This window comes from Microcebus murinus, chromosome 4, assembly GCF_040939455.1.
Source record: "Microcebus murinus isolate Inina chromosome 4, M.murinus_Inina_mat1.0, whole genome shotgun sequence".
In the NCBI taxonomy this organism is placed as follows: Eukaryota; Metazoa; Chordata; class Mammalia; order Primates; family Cheirogaleidae; genus Microcebus; species Microcebus murinus.
In genome coordinates, this window is record NC_134107.1 from 17,840,767 (window position 1) to 17,860,430 (window position 19,664).

Sequence of the window (19,664 nt, forward strand, 5' to 3'; positions counted from 1 at the left end):
CCTCAGGTTCAATTATTTCAAGTCTATATTTCGGGCCTAAAAGAAGGAACAATGCTCCCAGATCGTGTGTGAAACCAGAACTCCCAGCTTCATCTTTCCAAGGCAAGGCCAAAGATAAGCCTCTTCAGGAACCACTTCCAGAAACATTTCTCAGATGCCCAGGATTTCTAAGTGTACCTTGACAGGTTGCAAATCTCCAAGCACAAAAAATGGGCCAAATTTGACATCCGGGTCTTTGGGGTAGATGTTTGGTTTTACATGATGTTGGAAGTGCATGTAATTCCACCAGTTTCCTGACAGGCCCTGAGGAGAAGAGAGGGTTTGTTAGCTGGAATAACTCTCTCCAGAAATACCTTTCACTTTCAGAATTTTCATCATCTGTCCCCAAATTCAAAATATGATATTTGGGTGTCTCGATCTTGCCCCCACTTCTGGGTCACAGAATGACTCATTGGACTGAGGCTGTCATAGCTTCTGAAGAAATAATTCCCTGATCCAGAAACATTATTTTAGCTTAAAACAACTCCTGATAATGAAAATGATAAAAGCCTGTTGAAACAAAGTACTTTTCCATTCTTCTCTTATTTGATCATCATTTCCTCCTGCCAAAAAAATCTGAAGGTAATACCCTATTACTGTAGTACTTATGTGTCCACTTAGGTGCTGCTCAGTTAATACCAGTTTGCTGGTGAGTATATGTGGTGCTTGTTTTTCCATTCTTGGGATACTTCACTTAGTAGTATGGGTTCCAGCTCTAACCAGGAAAATATAAGATGTGCTATATCACCGTTGTTTCTTATAGCTGAATAGTATTATTTAGCTGGGGCAGGCAGTATTATTGCTATTTTACATGTAAAGAAGTCTCAGCTCAAAAACTTTAATTAGTTCTGGAGAAAAACAGTGGCCCTTAGCCAGGTATGTTGGCACATGCCTGTAGTCCTAGCAACTCAGGAGTCTGAGGCAGTAGAATTTCTTGAGCCCAGGAGTTTGAGGTTGCTGTGAGCTAGGCTGACACCACGGCACTCACTCTAGCCTGGGCAACAAAGAGAGACTCTGTTTCAAAAAAAAACCGAAATGATATTGTGAATATATGTTCTATAATAATTATCTTTTTTTTTATTTCAGCATATTATGGGGGAACAGATTTTAAGATTTCAATAAATTCCCTTTCCCCCCCTCCCCCTACAAGTCTGAGTCTCCAGCATGACCATCCCCCAGATGGTGCACATCTCACTCATTATGTATGTATGCCCCCCTCCCCCTCCCACCTGCCCAATACCCTATTACTGCAGTACCTATGTGACCACTTAGGTGCTGTTCAGTTAATACCAATTTGCTGGTGAGTATATGTGGTGCTTGTTTTTCCATTCTTGGGAAACTTCACTTAATAGTATGGGTTCCAGCTCTAACCAGGAAAATATAAGATGTGCTATGTCACCATTGTTTCTTAGAGCTGAATAGTACTCCATGGTAAACATATACCACATTTTATTAGTACATTCTTGGATTGATGGGCACTTGGGCAGTTTCCACAGCCTTGCAATTATGAATGTAGCTCTTAGAAAATTTAAAATGCATGTGTCATTTTTTTATGTAACTTGCTTTGTACTTTTCTCGGAGCGTGCTAGTCCAGACCCTATACCTTTATGACAGAAAGGATGCCTAAGTTTGAAATTTTGTGAGCATTAGTACTGCCTTTCTATCACCTTCTTTGAAGAATGATTCCTCTCTTAGCAACTCCTTTTGAAAGCCATTTCCCATTTTCTTATTCTGCTCACGAGTCATCAGGGTTATATTCATTTCAACCAGTGCAAAATTGTTTCTGGAGACACAATTGATACACAAAGAACCATGTACAAATTTGGAGCAATGGGATAGTAGTGATTCTTAAAATTGCCCCGAGGGCGGGAATGATCTAAAATATTCCACACACTGGCACCAAATCAACTGCCAGTTACTCTGGGGCATTTGAGTCTTTCCTTTCCTCTGACTAATCAGAACAGAGGAGGGAAAACGAGTAGGGGCTGAAATGCACAATGACATAATAAAAGTCTCTGCTTTTATTCTGTGGTGTTTCTGAGTGTATCCAGAAACACCTCCTCTACCTAACACTGGTGGATAAAGGGTGGAATAATGTGCCTACAGGAATTCTCTGGTAAAGTGAAGCTTGTCACATAAAATGACAATTTATTATTCATTCTAATCATTTTGATTGACAGACATGTCTCTAACACACACTGAATTCCAAATCAGTACTATTTAATCTACTTAAGCTTCAGTCTGCTCAATGGGAGAGAGTGTAAGATGAGAACAATTGCTAGTATCTTGCAACGCAATGATATTGTGACATATCTTCCTCACACCATCACCATTAAACAGGTGTCTTTATGATTCTAAGTCCTCATTTTTGTTATAGAAGGTTATTTCTACTATTAGTAGCAGCTAAACATTATTAAGCATTTCCCATAGCCAGGCACTGTGGTGAGCATGACACACGGGTATGGTATGTAATTCTGACAATGTCCCTATCAGGTCCCTGAGCTCATCTTACAGTTGAAGAAACTGACATTCAAAGACATTAAGTAACTTGTTCAAGGTCACCCAGCTGCTGAGTGGCTGAGCTCCCACAGAAGGCAGGTCTGCTGTTAAAGCAGCAGTTCTCCATCCTGCCTGCAGGTTAGAATGGCCTTGGGGAGATTTCAAAACTATGCTGATTCCAGGCCCCACCACAGCTGATGTTGATCAAAATATCTAGAGATGGTGCCTAGGCATCAGGATTTTTCTTTTTCTTTCTTTTTTCTTTTTTTAATTTCCTCAGGTGACTTCAAATGATAGCCAAAAATGAGAAGCACTGCTACAGAGCCAGTACTATTTAATACTGTGCTAGGAATTCTTCCACTTATCAGCTTGTGGCCATTGGCTTAACTAGTTAATCCCTTTGAACATTAATGTCAGCTAAAAAACAGGGGTGTTATAATCCCCATCTCATGAGAATCACACGAGACAATTGGGCCAGTTCTGAACCTGGCGTGTGGCAGGCTGTCATCTGACATGGGTCCCATCTGCCTTTCCTCGCCATTTGCTGGCAGTGGTTACTCCTCATGGCTCTCTGTGGGCTGACCCCTGCATGCCCTTCACTCTTTTGTAGGAGACACTTTCCAGCCACTGTAGGTGGGGAAGCCAGACACCCAGACAGACATACACGTGTGAAACTGCTGTGTTAAGGAGGAACAAATGGGCTCTGAGTCAGTCAGTTTCCTTAAGAGGCCCTTGTTAGAATCCAAGGCTTGGTTAGTGGAAGGCTCTGGGCTCCCTTCTGGGCCAGAGGACAGAGTCTCCATCCTAGAAAGTTCTAGAAACACAGAGATCTTGTTTTACTCCTAATATTACAGATGGAAACATTGAGGGCCAGAGATAGAATGTGATTTACTCAGGATCACATGGTGAGCACTGTCAGAGCTGTGGCTGAAAGCTTCTCTGAGAAGTTCTGTTTCCTCACTCACTCACTTATTCCTTCATTCAACAATGCTTATTGAAGGCCTACTATGTGCCAGGCACTCTCTTAGGTGCTGCGTGGCAGTGGTGCACAGGACAGTGTACTTGCTTCCTGGAGCTTCCGCGCTTATACCCGGAAGATTAGACCAGCTGTCGTCTCTCACTGTCTGCTTTTTCCAGCAGTCTGGGTTGTGCAACCCCCAACTCTGGAGCAGAGCCACCTGTCTTTCCCTGGCTACTCTTTCTATTTCTCTTCATTTTTATCTGTTCTCCTGCATCTTTTCCTTTATTTCTTCACAGATCCACTCTTCAAGGACTAATTGAACCTGATGAATTCCCCTAACTTCCGAGCAATAAATGCCCAAATTCCTTCTAAGAATACCCCCTTTCACGATTTTACAGTGCACATCTTCCTTTCTAAAGGCACACACTTTTTTCTGCAAGATGGTTCCTTAGGGCAATGAGGTGCCAGGGAATGGGGCAAGTAGTCTACCATAACACTGAAGATTTTTCTCATAAAGTTTTAAAATTCTTGATTTTAGCACATATTTTATAACACTGCATTACATAATATGTATATATTATCTACACTATTAGTACATTTGTATTTATTAATGGGATATGATACAATTTTTTTTACAGGTATGAGTGCACAGTCAAACAAATGTGGAAGTCAGTGCCTGAGGAAATGACATTCAAGAATTCCCATCATAAACCCTGACATACTGTACCTTGAGATGGCACATCACAAATTTGTGCAACAGATGGTTCCACTTGGACTTCTTAAATATAGAAAGATGTGCTGCGTCATGCTGCAAAAATGCACTCTGAGCCTAGGAGACAGGAAGTTGTTGTCAGAGATGTTGGGAACTCCAGAAGAAATCAATAAAGTAACCCCAGAGTAGATTCATGAGCCCAGTTGAGAATACTTGGAGATCTCATGTGACATAAAGGCAGGTTTTTATTTTCCACCCTGGCCTGCTTTTTAAATTATTATTATTATAATGCTCACCACATCCATTAGTTGTGAATTTACTCCCCCCCCCAAACCCCTAATCCCTGGAGAATATTATTACCGTGTGAGCACCATAGTGTTGATTAATCAGTGCCAACTTGATGGTGAGTACATGTGGAGCCTATTCTTTCAATCTTTTGATACCTCACCTTGGATAATGGGCTCAATCTCTGTCCAGGAAAATATAAGAGGTGCTAGGTAAGTGTCATTTCTTATAATTGAGTAGTATTCCATTGTATATATATATATATATGTATATATATATATATATATATATACCAAATTTTTATAATCCACTAGAAATGACTGGCACTAGGGCTGTTTCCACATCCTTGTGATAGTGAATTGTGCTGCTATAAACGTTCAGGTGCAAATGTCTTTATAATAGAATGTCTTTTGTTCTTTTTGGAATGTGCCTAATAGTGATGTTGCTGGATTGAATGGTATTTCCATTTTTAGCACTTTGAGGTATTTCTAAATTCTTTTCCACAGAGTTTGCTATAATGTGCAGTCCCACCAGCAGTGTAAGTGTGTTCCTGTCTCTCTACATCCTCGCCAGCATTTGTTGTTTTGGGATTTTTTGACAGAGGCCAATCTCACTGGGGTTAGGTGATATATCATTGTGGTTTTGATTTGTATTTCTGTAATTATTAGAGATATGGAGCATTTTTTACATGTTTGATGGCCATTATTGTATTTTATTTTGAACAGTTTCTGTTCATTCCCTTTGCCCATTTGATGATGGAGTTATTTGATTTTTTGTTGTTGATTTTTTGAAGTTCTAGGTAGATTCTTGATATCACCCCTTTATTGGATGTGTAGGGAGCAAATATTTTTTCCCATTCTGTAGGCTGACTTTTCACTCTAATGACAGTTTCCTTGGCTGTCCAAAAGCTTTCTAATTTAATCAGATCCCTGGCCTGCTTTTTCTAACCACTCTGCTTTAGTACAAGTGGTTCTCTCAGCCTTGAATGCTCCCCTTCCCACTGTCAAAATCTTCCAGCATGGACTGAAAAAACCATGGACTTTGGAGACAGACATATTTGGATTCTAAACTGTTCTGCACCACTATTGAGCATCATGACTCTGGGCAAGTTACTTGGTAGCTCTGACCATCAGTTCTTCATCTGATAATGGTTACTAATACTTGACTCATGGGCCACTGTGTAACTTAACATAGATGCAAAGTCCCCAGCTCCTGCTAAGCACCAAACAACTACTGGATTCTATTCTTGTTTCAAAAACTCACTTTTTAAGATAGAAAGCAAGACAGCTTTTCAAGAAAAAAACTAGCATGCAAAATTGTATAATTTGGTAACACATTGCTCTTAGCTCTCTACAAAACCTTCTCCACTTGTTCCAATGAGAATGAAAAGCTCCTTTCTACTCCAACAGCACACATTGTTCCTCTCTTTGGTATTAACACGATTCTGTCATGCAATATGTTTTGCTGTTTGAGTGACTATCTGCTCCAATAGATGACTCCTTTCTCAGAAGCAGGAAGCATATTAATTTCCTTTCATATGCACAACACAGTGTAGCATTAATAGAAGGCCGTGTTCACAGATCCATACTTTATTCCACAAGGATTTATCAAATACCCAGCCAAGTACCAGCTGCTGTTTGTCATTTACAGAGGGACTTATATGTTCTTATTCTCATATTATAAGATACAGTTTCTGCCCTTGGAGAATTAATGGTCTGATGCATTGACAAATGTTGGTTCATTAATGAATGAAAGATAAAGGTGAGAGTTATATGGCCAACGACAGATCCTCAGTTACTGAAATTGTGAGAATAAAATAGAACAACCATTAGCAACTGTCATTAATTAAACATTTACCCTAAGGCCTACAATGAGCTAGGTATTTTACACGTTAGTTTGTTTAGTCCTCCTCAGAATAATTTCATATTCATTTTTATCCCCATTTTACAGGTGAGACTACTGGTGCCCAGTGACATTTTGTAGCTGGTTGCTTAGTGCCTGACAGTGATGAGTTTCTGGCCGCGAAGCCTCAGACAGCAGCTGACAGCAATCTGAAGAGACAAGAAAAAGATTCAAGCCATCCTGTGAGGACACTGCCTTGGCTTAGGATATCTGCTCACCTGGGAAATCGTGAGCAAAAAGGCAATGAATATTGTAACACTCCAGCCACTGCCAAACTGATACACTGTTAGCCAAGCCAGGAATTCCAAAATCAGGATCTGGGCTAAGTGGAGGAAGAAGAAGCCCAGGTTGGCATCAAACACGTTCATAGCCTCTACTGTCTTCCGCAAATCTTGGAAATCTTTCACCAATTCGGACTGTGAAATAAGTATTTATAGAAAATAATTAGTTCATTTAGGGAAAAGAGAATACAAATTAACATCATTAATATTATATTTTATTAATTGTGATAAATTCATTTTGTCAGAAGAATTAAAAAAATTTTTTTTCAGAACATTAAGGGGGTACAAATGTTTAGGTTACATATACCGCCTTTGTCCCACATAAGTCAGAGCTTCAAGCGTGTTCATCCCCAGGGTGAATCTTAAGTAGAATGTTATTAATATTTAATATTAATATTCCATATTAATAATTAATATTCCATATTAATATTCTATATTAATTAACATTCCATGTTAATTAATATTCCATATTAATAATTTAATATTCCAGAATTAAAAAAAACAAACAATAAACCAGTAAACAGAACATTCAAAATAAGTTGCTGAAAATTTTCTTTTACTGGAGAGGAGAAAGATGATTACTGACATGCAAACTGTCCTCAAACTGCTATGGAACATGAAATTAGAATTTGCAGAGGAAGAGGAAGGGGAGAAGGGCTTGGTAGAAGGATACATAAGCCTAACAGTTGCCTTTTAAGCCATCAGTATTATTTTAGGTGTTGATTAAGCTCTGGTTTTGCTTTGGAGCACTTGGTCATCTATATGGTTCTGTGTTACCATCGTTGCTGGTGTAGTTCACAAAGTGCAGTCCAAATCAAGTATTTAACATGTAAAAGGGCTCTTTCATAGAAGATGGTAAACAAAGAACAATGCAGTTCACTTAGAGTAGCTATAAGGACAAATTTTCTGAGAGCTGCTCAGTAAATCTCCCCAAACAAGACATCATTCCTAGTGGCATTAGTGCATATCTACTGGTTAGAGTGGTCCTGTGTAAGTACAATGTGTGCATGTGCATGTGTGTATGTTCATGTGCAATATTAGCATTAGTTTATAAGCTTACCATGGCATACTGGGGAATATGCAAAGTTGGGATGAAATAGCCCTTGTCTTATTGAGTATGATGGGTTTCAAACCAAGACAGTTGAGAAAGTGACCAGGGCATAAGAAAGACAGTAGGTTGTACAGATATAAAAAAGGAGAGAAATTAGAAATAAAAAGAGGTACAAAAACAATTGTAGATGTCAAAAATACCATTTCAAAATTCACTGATGAAACCATTATTTTATTTTATTTTTAAAGACAGGGTCTTGCTCTGACTCCCAGGCTATATAGTACAGTGGCATGATAGTAGCTCACTATCTGGGCTCCAGTGATCCTCCTTCCTTGGCCTCCCAAAATCCTGGGATTATAGGCATGCACTACAGCACCCAGGCTGATGCAACTTTTAAAAGACACAGTGCTGGACAAAAGTCTGGATAGATTCATCACCCAAGTGCCCCCATCCACCTTGTAATTCTTGTGGCTGTACATCATTTCAGTAATTTTCTAATATTAATTGGTTATATCTAGGCTGCTTCCCAGCCTAGTCATCTTTTCCTGCCCATTTATTGCAGGGTAGGCAGTCATCAAACCAAAAAGAGTGACTGATCTGAAGTCATAAGGAAGTCAGTGACAGATGTTGGGCCTAAGTCCACACCTGACGTCCAGTTTCATGCTCAAACACTAATTTTCTATGCATAGTGAATTTAGTATCCCCATAGATGTACAAAGAAAATTAATGATAGATCATTTACCTCAGAGATCAATAATCTTTTATATGGTGATTGTCCTACATCTGTCAGACATTAGTGGGATTTTCTTTTTCTTAGAGGGAATTTTTAGAAAAAGCAATAGAGCTTTGCATTAACTTCCCTTTTCAACCTAGGATCATCTGACCCAAATGATGGAGCTCTATCTGGAAGTTCATAAATTACTAGTATCACCATTGGGTTCATAATAAGGATGATATTTAAAGTTTATCAAGCATTTATTATGTCCGGACCTTGTTGTAAGCACTACAAATGACTTTACTTCCTTCAGTCATCTTCCCAATAACTCTTCTCAGGTTGGTCCTATTGTTGCTAATTTACAGGGAGAGAAACTCAGCCACACAGAGTTTTGGGAACTGGCCTAAACTTGTACAACTTGCGAATGGCAGGGTTGGGGTGTGAGTTCGGGCTGTCCACCCTCAGAGCCCACTCTCCAAACAGAGCTGTGCTGCAGGATGCACATGGGCCCACGGAGTGACCCTAAGCATTAGTCTCAGATTTTCAGCTAACCAGTTGTGTGTCCTCAGATGAGCCTTGTTACGTCTGTGAGTCTGTCTCCTCATTTCTTAGAGAGGGAATAAAATCTTCACTCTCTTCTCCTTGTAGTTGTATATGGACCAGTGTTTTGTAGAAATTATTTTAAAAAATTAATAAACAAATGAAAGCTTTCATAAAAAATAAATTGCAGGGGCAGAGCAAGATGGCGGACGAATAACACCGCCAGACAGAGGGTCTCTCCAGAAAAGACCGATTCTAGCAGAAACTAGAGGAAAGAAGCAGGAAGACGAGCATACAGCGGACAAGGGCCGGAAGGAGGGGTACCTGAGACCCCGGGAGACTCCACAGGAGGAGGCTGCGGAGGAGAACTGGAGGCTGAGACCACCGGAGCAGCCCGGAGACCAGCGGCAAGGGTAGGTGGATTCCCTGTTTCCCCTCCCCTGCATTCGGGACTGCTGGTGGGCTCCCCAGCGGGTGGAGAGACCTGCGGACACTAGCCCAGAGACTGCCGCCGCTTGCCAACGGTGAGCCTGTAGCAGACGTGGCACCAGGTTCCCAACTTCCTCCGGGCACCTCTGTGTGCACGGACACGAGCCTCGCGGCAGGCACCATATTGCCTCCTCCTCCCCTCCGGCGACCCTACCCGCGGCTGCTCAGAGAGACAATACATCCACCAGCCGGAGGCACCTCCAGGGAACGGGACCTTCCCGTTTGGGACCCCGCCCGCCCTCCCAGGTGCTGCTGGCACCGTGTTCCCAGGAAAACGGTGCCGACTCAGAGGCTGAGAGACATAGACCCAGCTTGGGCTCCCTGTGGGTGAATTAGGACCGGAAATCCTCTCCCTGGTGGGAATACAGTTTGAACTCTGGGACCCAGAGGTCGGACCTGCAGACCAGATCCCCTGCACCAAGGGCTAGCATTGCCCGGGGCACAGAAGGGATATACGTGAACAGCCTACTGAGGTCTGTGTGCCTCCAGGGGCGGATTGGCGTCCTAGAGGGCAACCCTCCTCCCAGGAGGAGGCCGTGCGCCCAATCCAGGTGGCATTCCTGTGCAGGGAACCTCCCCGCCGGCATCACAGTCCAGGGAGGCCTGGTGGCTTGTGGTCTGGCCTGCTGGCAGAGGCACAGGAGTAGCTGCGGAGTTGGGGAGGGTGGAAAGAAGCGAGGCCTGCTGCAGACTGCTGGTCTCAGACAGCCCCACCCCCACACCCAGACTTTCTGGCTGAGCGGGACCATTCCAGCCCCGCCCTGACAGCCTTCCCTGGAAACAGAGAACAGAACTTTGACCCCTGCTAACGGCCTGAGGGCAGGCTTACCCAACCCAGCTCCGCCCAGAACCAGAGCTGATAACAGGACTCAAAATCAACACCATAGCCTGTTCCTCCAAGCAAACGCCACCTACTGACAGGGACAGCATCTTGCACAGCCTTGCCACGGCACCCACTGACTCAATATACAGGGAGTGGTCCAATTTCACCCACAGGCACCACCTAACGCCTCAGAAACTAAACAAGGTGTGTGAATACCCAAACAATAACCTAAGGAAAGAAACAACAACTGATCGACATGGGAAGAAATCAGCGAAAGAACTCAGGAAATATGAAGAACCAAACGGAAAACACACCCCCAAAGAGGAGCACCAGCCCTCTAGAAACGGACACCGACCAAAATCAGGCAACCAATATGACAGAAGAGGAATTTCGTATGTGGAACATAAGAACACTCACCCAGCTGCAACAACAACTCAACAACCAACACCAAGAAACCACAAAAAGTCTCCAGGATATGAGAAAAGAAATAGACACATTGAAGAAAAGTGTAACCGAACTCCTGGAAATGAAGAATCAATTCAAGGAACTACAAAATACAGTGGAAAGTCTCAAGAACAGGGTAGATGAAGCAGAAGAAAGAATCTCAGAGCTTGAAGATAACACCCTCCAATTAAATAAATCAGTCACAGAAATAGAGCAGAGAAACAAGAGAAAAGAGCAAAGCCTACAAGAGCTGTGGGATTATGTGAAGAAACCTAATGTGAGGGTCATAGGGTTACAGGAAGGGGAAGAAGACAACACTCAAGGGTTGGACAAGCTGTTTGAAGATATAATAAAGGAAAATTTCCCAGGCCTTGCTCAAAATCTTGATATACAAGTTCAAGAAGCTCAGAGGACCCCTGGGAGATTCAACGCAAACAGGAAGTCATCACGACATGCAGTCATCAGACTAACCAAAGTATCAACTAAAGAGGCCCTTCTAAGAGCTGTAAGAAAAAAGAAGCAAGTAACATACAAGGGAAAGCCAATTCGAATAACATCAGACTTCTCTAATGAGACTTTACAAGCAAGGAGAGACTGCGGCCCCATTCTCACTCTTTTGAAACAAAACAATGCCCAGCCTAGAATATTATTCCCTGCAAAACTAAGCTTCGTATATGAAGGAGAAATAAAAACATTTTCAGACAAGCAAAGGCTCAGAGAATTCACCAAGACAAGACCAGCCCTATAAGAAGTACTTAAAACAGCGTTATGCACGGAACATCATAATAATAACCCACAAATATAAAAACAACCAAAACCCAAAGATATTAAAGGCCAGATATTACAATGGCTCAAGACAGAAATCATAGCAATAACATCCAACCCAACAGAATGATCAGTAATCTACCTTACCTATCAGTTCTCTCAATAAATGTGAATGGCTTAAACTCTCCACTCAAGAGACATAGGCTGGCTGAATGGATAAGAAAATACAGGCCAAGTATATGCTGTCTTCAGGAAACACATCTAACCTGCAAGGATGCATATAGACTAAAAATAAAAGGGTGGAGATCAATATTCCAAGCAAATAGAAGCCAAAAGAAGGCTGGTGTGGCAGTTCTAATTTCAGACAACTTAGTTTTTAAACCAACAAAAGTAGTAAAAGACAAAGAGGGTCATTATATAATGGTGAAGGGCACAGTCCAACAAGAAGAGATAACAATTTTAAATATATATGCACCCAACTTAGGTGCACCCAGATTCATAAAGCAAACCTTACTGGAGCTAAGCAAATGGATTAATAGCAACTCCATAATCGCCGGAGATTTCAACACCCCACTGACGGCACGAGACAGATCCTCCAAACAGAAAATTAATAAAGAAATAATGGACTTAAACAAAACTCTAGAACAATTGGGTCTGACAGACATCTACAGAACATTCTACCCAAAATCCACTGAATATACGTTCTTCTCATCAGCTCACGGGACATTCTCTAAGATTGACCATATCCTAGGACACAAAGAAAATCTCAAGAAATTTAAAAAAATAGAAATCATACCATGTACCTTCTCAGATCACAGTGGAATAAAACTAGAAATCAACCCTAACAGAAACTCACATTTCTACACAAAAATGTGGAAATTAAACAACCTCCTACTAAATGATTACTTCGTAAATGAAGAAATCAAGACAGAAATAAAAAAGTTCTATGAAGAAAACGACAAAGGAGAGACAAGTTATCAACTCCTCTGGGACACAGCTAAAGCGGTTCTGAGAGGAAAGTTTATCTCCATAAATGTCTATAACCAAAAGACAAGAAGATCACAAATAGATAATCTAATGAAACGACTCAAAGAGCTGGAAAAAGAAGAACAGACCAACCCCAAACCCAGCAGAAGAAGTGAAATCAACAAGATCAAATCAGAACTAAACGAAATTGAAAACAGGAAAGCTATTCAGGAGATTAATAAAACAAAAAGTTGGTTCTTTGAAAAAATAAACAAAATTGACACACCATTGGCTAAGCTAACGAAAAGCAGAAAAGAGAAATCTCTAATAAGCTCCATCAGGAATAAAAAAGGAGATATCACAACTGATCCCAAAGAGATACAAGATACAATTTATGAATACTACAAAAATCTTTATGCACACAAACTGGAAAATGTGGAGGAAATGGACAAATTTCTAGAAACACACAGCCTCCCTAGGCTCAACCAGGAAGAAATAGATTCCCTGAACAGACCAATCTCAACAGCTGAAATAGAAACAGCAATTAAAAATCTCCCTAAAAAGAAAAGTCCCGGTCCAGATGGCTTCACACCTGAATTTTACCATACTTACAAAGAAGAACTAGTACCTATCTTGCAGAAACTATTCCACAACATCGAGAAGAACGGAAACCTCCCCGACACCTTTTATGAAGCGAATATTACTCTGATACCAAAACCAGGAAAGGATGCAACAAAAAAAGAAAACTACAGACCAATATCCCTAATGAATATAGATGCAAAAATTTTCAACGAAATCTTAGCTAACTGAATCCAGACACTTATCAAAAAAATAATCCACCACGACCAAGTGGGCTTCATCTCAGGGATGCAGGGATGGTTCAACATACGTAAATCTATAAATGCAATTCACCACATCAACAGAAGCAAAAACAAAGACCACATGATTCTTTCAATAGATGCAGAAAAAGCTTTTGACAAAATTCAACACCCTTTCATGATACGAACACTTAAGAAAATAGGCATAGAAGGGACATACCTAAAAATGATACAAGCCATATATGACAGACCCATAGCCAACATCATACTGAATGGGGAAAGATTGAAATCATTCCCACTTAGAACTGGAACCAGACAAGGCTGCCCACTATCTCCACTTCTGTTCAACATAGTGCTGGAAGTCTTGGCTACAGCAATCAGACAGGAAAATGGAATCAAAGGTATCCAAATAGGGGCAGAAGAGATCAAACTTTCACTGTTTGCTGATGATATGATATTGTATCTAGAAAATCCCAAGGATTCAACCAAGAAACTCCTGGAACTGATCAATGAATTTAGTAAAGTCTCAGGATACAAAATCAATACACAGAAATCAGAGGCATTCATATACGCCAACAACAATCTAATTGAGAACCAAATCAAAGACTCAATTCTCTTCACAATAGCAACAAAGAAATTAAAGTACCTAGGAATATATTTAACCAAAGAGGTAAAAGACCTCTACAGGGAGAACTATGAAACACTGAGGAAGGAAATAGCAGAGGATGTAAACAGATGGAAATCCATACCATGCTCGTGGATCGGCAGACTCAATATCATCAAAATGTCTATACTACCCAAACTGATCTACAGATTCAATGCAATACCTATTAAAATCCCATCAGCATTCTTCACAGATATAGAAAAAATAATTTTACGCTTCGTATGGAACCAAAGAAGACCCCGAATATCAAGAGCAATTCTAGGCAACAAAAACAAAATGGGAGGCATTAATATGCCAGATATCAAACTATACTACAAAGCTGTAGTAATTAAAACAATATGGTATTGGCACAAAAACAGGAATATTGACCAGTGGAACAGATGTGAGAATCCTGATATAAAACCATCCTCATATAGCCATCTCATCTTTGACAAAGCAGACAAAAACATACGCTGGGGAAAAGAATCCCTCTTCAATAAATGGTGCTGGGAAAACTGGATAGCCACCTGTAGAAGGCTAAAACAGGACCCACACCTTTCACCTCTCACAAAAACCAACTCACGCTGGATAACAGACTTAAACCTAAGATATGAAACTATTAGAACTCTAGAGGACAAAGTTGGAAACACTCTCCTAGACATCGGCCTGGGCAAAGAGTTTATGAAGAAGTCTCCAAAGGCAATCACAGCAGCAACAAAAATAAATAAATGGGACATGATCAAACTACAAAGCTTCTGCACAGCCAAAGAAATAGTCATGAAAGTAAACAGACAACCTACAGAATGGGAGAAAATTTTTGCATCCTATGCATCCGATAAGGGACTGATAACTAGAATATACTTAGAACTCACGAAAATTAGGAAGAAAAAATCAAATAACCCCATTAAAAAGTGGGCAAAGGACTTGAACAGAAATTTTTCTAAAGAAGACAGAAGAATGGCCAACAAACATATGAAGAAATGCTCAACATCTCTAATCATCAGGGAAATGCAAATCAAAACCACAATGAGATATCACTTAACCCCAGTGAGAATGGCCTTTATCAAAAAATCTCCAAACAATAAATGCTGGCGTGGTTGCGGAGAGAGAGGAACACTCCTACACTGCTGGTGGGACTGCAAATTAGTTCAACCTCTGTGGAAAGCAATATGGAGATACCTTAAAGCGATCCAAGTGAATCTACCATTTGATCCAGCAATCCCATTGCTGGGCATCTACCCAAATGATCCAGTGACACTCTACAAAAAAGACACCTGCACTCGAATGTTTATAGCAGCACAATTCATAATTGCAAGGCTGTGGAAACAGCCCAAGTGCCCATCAATCCAAGAATGGATTAATAAAATGTGGTATATGTATACCATGGAGTACTATTCAGCTCTAAGAAACAATGGTGATATAGCACATCTTATATTTTCCTGGTTGGAGCTGGATCCCATACTACTAAGTGAAGTATCCCAAGAATGGAAAAACAAGCACCAGATATATTCTCCAGAAAACTGGTATTAACTGAGTAGCACCTAAGTGGACACATAGGTACTACAGTAATAGGGTATTGGGCAGGTGGGAGGGGGGAGGGGGGTGGGTATATACATACATAATGAGTGAGATGTGCACCATCTGGGGGATGGTCATGATGGAGACTCAGACTTTTGGGGGGAGGGGGGGAAATGGACATTTATTGAAACCTTAAAATCTGTACCCCCATAATATGCCAAAATAAAAAAAAATTAAAAAAAAAATAAATAAATTGCAAAAAAATGGAATTACTATATACTAAGTGAAATCCCTTTAAGCTTTATGTATAACTATTCAGGTCAATTTTTAATCTTATAGAGACCCTGTGAAGACAATAGTTCATGTAGTCAAAATATTAAAGAAAGAATGTCATTCATCCTTGGGAATAATTAAGAGATAGGTCCAGAAAGAAGTTATTTGAAGTTTCAGCCCTTTGACATACAAGACACGGGACTTTCTGAAACTAATTTATTCTCCATGAATGACAATTTCCCCAAATGTAAAAGAGCTGCACTTAGGAAATATTTACACCTTTCACTCAATAGGTATTCATGGAATTCTTATGACATGTCTGATCCTGTGCAGGTAGGTCCTGAGGACACAGCATCAAGCCAGATAGACAGATTCTCTGTTCTCATGGAAATTAGCTGAGCAGGGAACATAGACACAGACATAAAATACATAATGACAAGCAGCCAGTGGAAAAAAGTTATATATGCAAGTTGCATGGCATGAAGTAGGTGGTAACAGAAGTGACATTACTCATTGATCCAAGACCAGAAGTCCCCTTCTTTTGTTTCACAGAGTGTTCTGACTACAATAGAGGAAGACATTGTTTTTAAATATGCAGAGTCCACTCATTTACTCTGTTGTGGGCACACTCAGGCACAACAGCTGGTTTCTCACAGAAAAGAGTAAATTGGCCTCAAACTATGCCTTTTCACCATCCTTCCACACATTTGGACCCTCAAACCTCACTCACGTTTTTGTTTCTCTCCTGGCTGGGCTCTCCTGGGGCAAGCTCCCCGATGAGCAGTGGGTTAAGGTACAACTGCACAACGTCAAGCGCCGGGTGTACAGCTCTGAAGACATCCTGTAAATCAGAGAGAGCTGTTAGAGTCTTACAAGGGACATGCTTATCTACAGATCGGCCCCCTTGCTTATCTCAGCCTGTGCGCACATTGGAACCACCACAGAGACCATTATAGAGGATTTGTGTCTATATCCAGGTTGATGCTTTAAATTGATTGATCCAAATTACCCTTGAGAGCACCCCTGTGAAAGTCTACTGCTAGATACCCACCTACTGTACACAATGCTTCTCTAGGCACAATGACATAGCCAGGTTATCCTGGAGCATGGACAAGATCACTGTTTATTTTGTGGAGACCCAGAAGAAATAAATGCTTGAGTTTATAGGCCCTATGAGTCTTTAAATCCATCATCAGTCTTGGTGTGGAAGTTGCTCACACGATCTGAGGGATGCCGCACTTGAGGTCATCTCCAATTGAAGGGTCCCTCTTGGTTCTTGGCCAAGTCCTAGGAGAATGTTATTTATCCAGTTATTTGTTCTCTAGTTATTTCTAGAGAATGGGAGTTTAAAGTTGATGATGGCTTAAGGCAAAGGCAGCATGAGAGATCATGGGAGCATGGCCTTTAACCCTGGGTTGTCTAAAGTTGTACACACTTGGCTGAGTTTGTCATTCTCTTCACTTTCTATAAAAACTGTCTGGCTGCCTGTTCTGGGATTATGAAACAGCTAGGCACAGAATAGAGATGATCAACTGTAAATTTTTCATCTCAGGTGCACATTAAGTAGCAATTCCATGTGGTATAAGAAGCAGCAGTGGTTCTTATATCCTGCTGATGTTTGGAAGTTAGAGATTCTTTACTTCCATGGATTGAAACGATTTTTGAATTGAAGAAAGATTCTTCAAAAGGAGGATCTGGACTTTCTGGTCTTATGCTTTTTGGATGAGGCAAAGACATAAAATATAACCAAAATGTTTGCACTCTCATAATATCCTGAAATAAAATAAAAAAAAGAATGATAATAGATCAACAAATTAGGTATTAGGTATAACCTAATTTTTGCATTCTATGATACTAAAGCTTAGTTCCTCTAATCACGAAGGCAGGAAGGGAATGTTTCAGTGATTAAGGGTTAATCCATACTGAGAAATCATGTTCAGCTTGTTGCTTTGGAGCAGATTAGGATGGAAAAGATCATGATGGATCAAGATCAAGGTGCAGAAGAGTGTAATCTGTTGTAATTTCATGATGCTCTGAGCAGCTATCTGAAGCTCTAAAGTAATGTGCTGAACAATTCACTATTGCAAGGATGTGGAAATAACCTATGTGCTCATCAATTCATGAGAAGATTATTAAAATTTGGTATATGTATACAATGGAATACTACTCAATTATAAGAAATGACAGTGATCTAGCACCTCTTATATTTTCCTGGATTGAGCTTGAGCCCATTATCCAAAGTGAGGTAACACAAGATCGGAAAAATAGTCTTCACTTGTAACACTATGGTGCTAACATGGTAGTAATATTCTCCAGGGATTAGGGGGTTGGGTGGGGGGTAAACTCACAACTAAAGGACAGGATGAGCATTGCGGAGGTAAAGAGCATGCATCTAACCCTCACTAGAGAGAGGCAACGACATAAAATGTAACCAAAATGTTTGTACCCTCATAACACCCTGAAATTAAAAAAAAAAAATGTGCTGACGATAATATTCTTCTGGAGTTACTGTTTCTTCTGATTACCAGGAAAGTCCACAGGTCAGTACTGTGACAATAGATACTGAAGAGCTATAGTTTTCCAGAATGAGAGGCATGTCAAAGATTAGATGCCAGTATGCACATAGTTTCATATCGGGGTTATCCGCCCTGTTCCAAAAATCTATATCCCTGTTATTGTGCCAGTCATATGCTGTTTTGATTGCTATAGCCTTGGTGTAAAGATTGAAGTCTGGCACACTGATACCTCCCAATTTGTTCTGTTGTTAAGATTACTTTGGATATATGAAGACTTCTCTGGTTCCATACAAAGCCTAGAAGTATTTTTATAGGTCTGTAATGATGATGATGATGCTTTCATAGAGGTTGAGTTAATTCCGTAGATCATTTTGGGTAGTATGGACATTTTGACAATATTGATTCTGCCGATGCATGACCATGGGAGATTTTTCCATCGGTTTACATGTTCTACAATTTCTTTTCTCAGTGCTTCATAGTTCTCCTTATATATGTTCTCCCTATATATGTTCTCCCTATATATGTCATCTTCTCTAGTAAATATATTCCTAGATACTGAATTTTATTTCAAGCTACTGTGAAAGGTGCAGCATCTTTGATTTGATTTGATTTTCAGCTTGCCTGTTATTCCTATAATATTCTTTTAAAAATTATTTTTTAGCAGAATTTGGATACTAAGTTGCATAATTTCCATTTTAAAGGGCCTGAAATAACCAATATTCTTGGGAAAATTAATTCTGTTGAATGAAGGGGAAGGAGTCAATTGAAGGGGAGAGGGACTAGCGCCCGTGTTTGTAAAGTGTGTCTTATATACTATGCGCTCTACAGACGGACTCATAGTCATCATTTTAGTTCTGTGAGCTTCCATCACATTTGTGTCCAAATAAAGAAAGTGAGTCTCAGAGAGGAGAAATATTTTTGCCCCCAAATGTCATAGACAGTAGCACAATCAGGATTTGAACTCAGGGCTATTTGAGTCTAAAGTCATGAAGGCCTAAAGGCCCATTCCAGCCTTAATATGTATAATTCTTTTCCTGAAAGTCCTCCCATGAAAAGAGCAATGCCAGGTGGTTTTGTGATGATGCTAACATTAGTAGCTACTTTATGGGCAGATGATGATGGTGTCTCCTCACCTTAGGTTTTATTCACATAAAACAGTTTGTTTCTGGCCCCAACCTGCCTCCCCAGACTCACATTCTGCACACCCTTCACCCATCACTTTCTCTACTGATGCCTCCCCATTCTGTTCTCCATCCACGGCCTTCTGTGCTTCTGAAGCTTTACACAAACTGTCTTTTGCCTTGACTTCCTTCTTCTGTTTTCTCTCCATGAAAACTCCTCTCGCACTTCAAGACTAATCTTAATTATGCCTCCTCAGACCACTAAGGAAAGGTATTAATGATTGCCCCTGGGCTCATGTGATA

At 40.4% G+C, this 19,664-nt stretch overlaps 1 protein-coding gene across 1 annotated transcript in view; it reads right to left on the reverse strand.

The window, feature by feature from the left end:
* Positions 1 to 19,664, reverse strand: part of LOC105861290 (fatty acid desaturase 2-like protein FADS2B) — a 46,123-nt gene that overhangs the window by 17,063 nt on the left and 9,396 nt on the right. Inside the window, exons 2-5 of the mRNA XM_012746678.2 lie at positions 16,455 to 16,565; positions 6,617 to 6,814; positions 4,227 to 4,328; positions 178 to 303 (exon numbers count right to left, since the gene is read on the reverse strand). Of these exons, the coding sequence (XP_012602132.2) occupies positions 178 to 303; positions 4,227 to 4,328; positions 6,617 to 6,814; positions 16,455 to 16,565 (537 nt within the window). The remainder of the gene's footprint in view (positions 1 to 177; positions 304 to 4,226; positions 4,329 to 6,616; positions 6,815 to 16,454; positions 16,566 to 19,664) is intronic.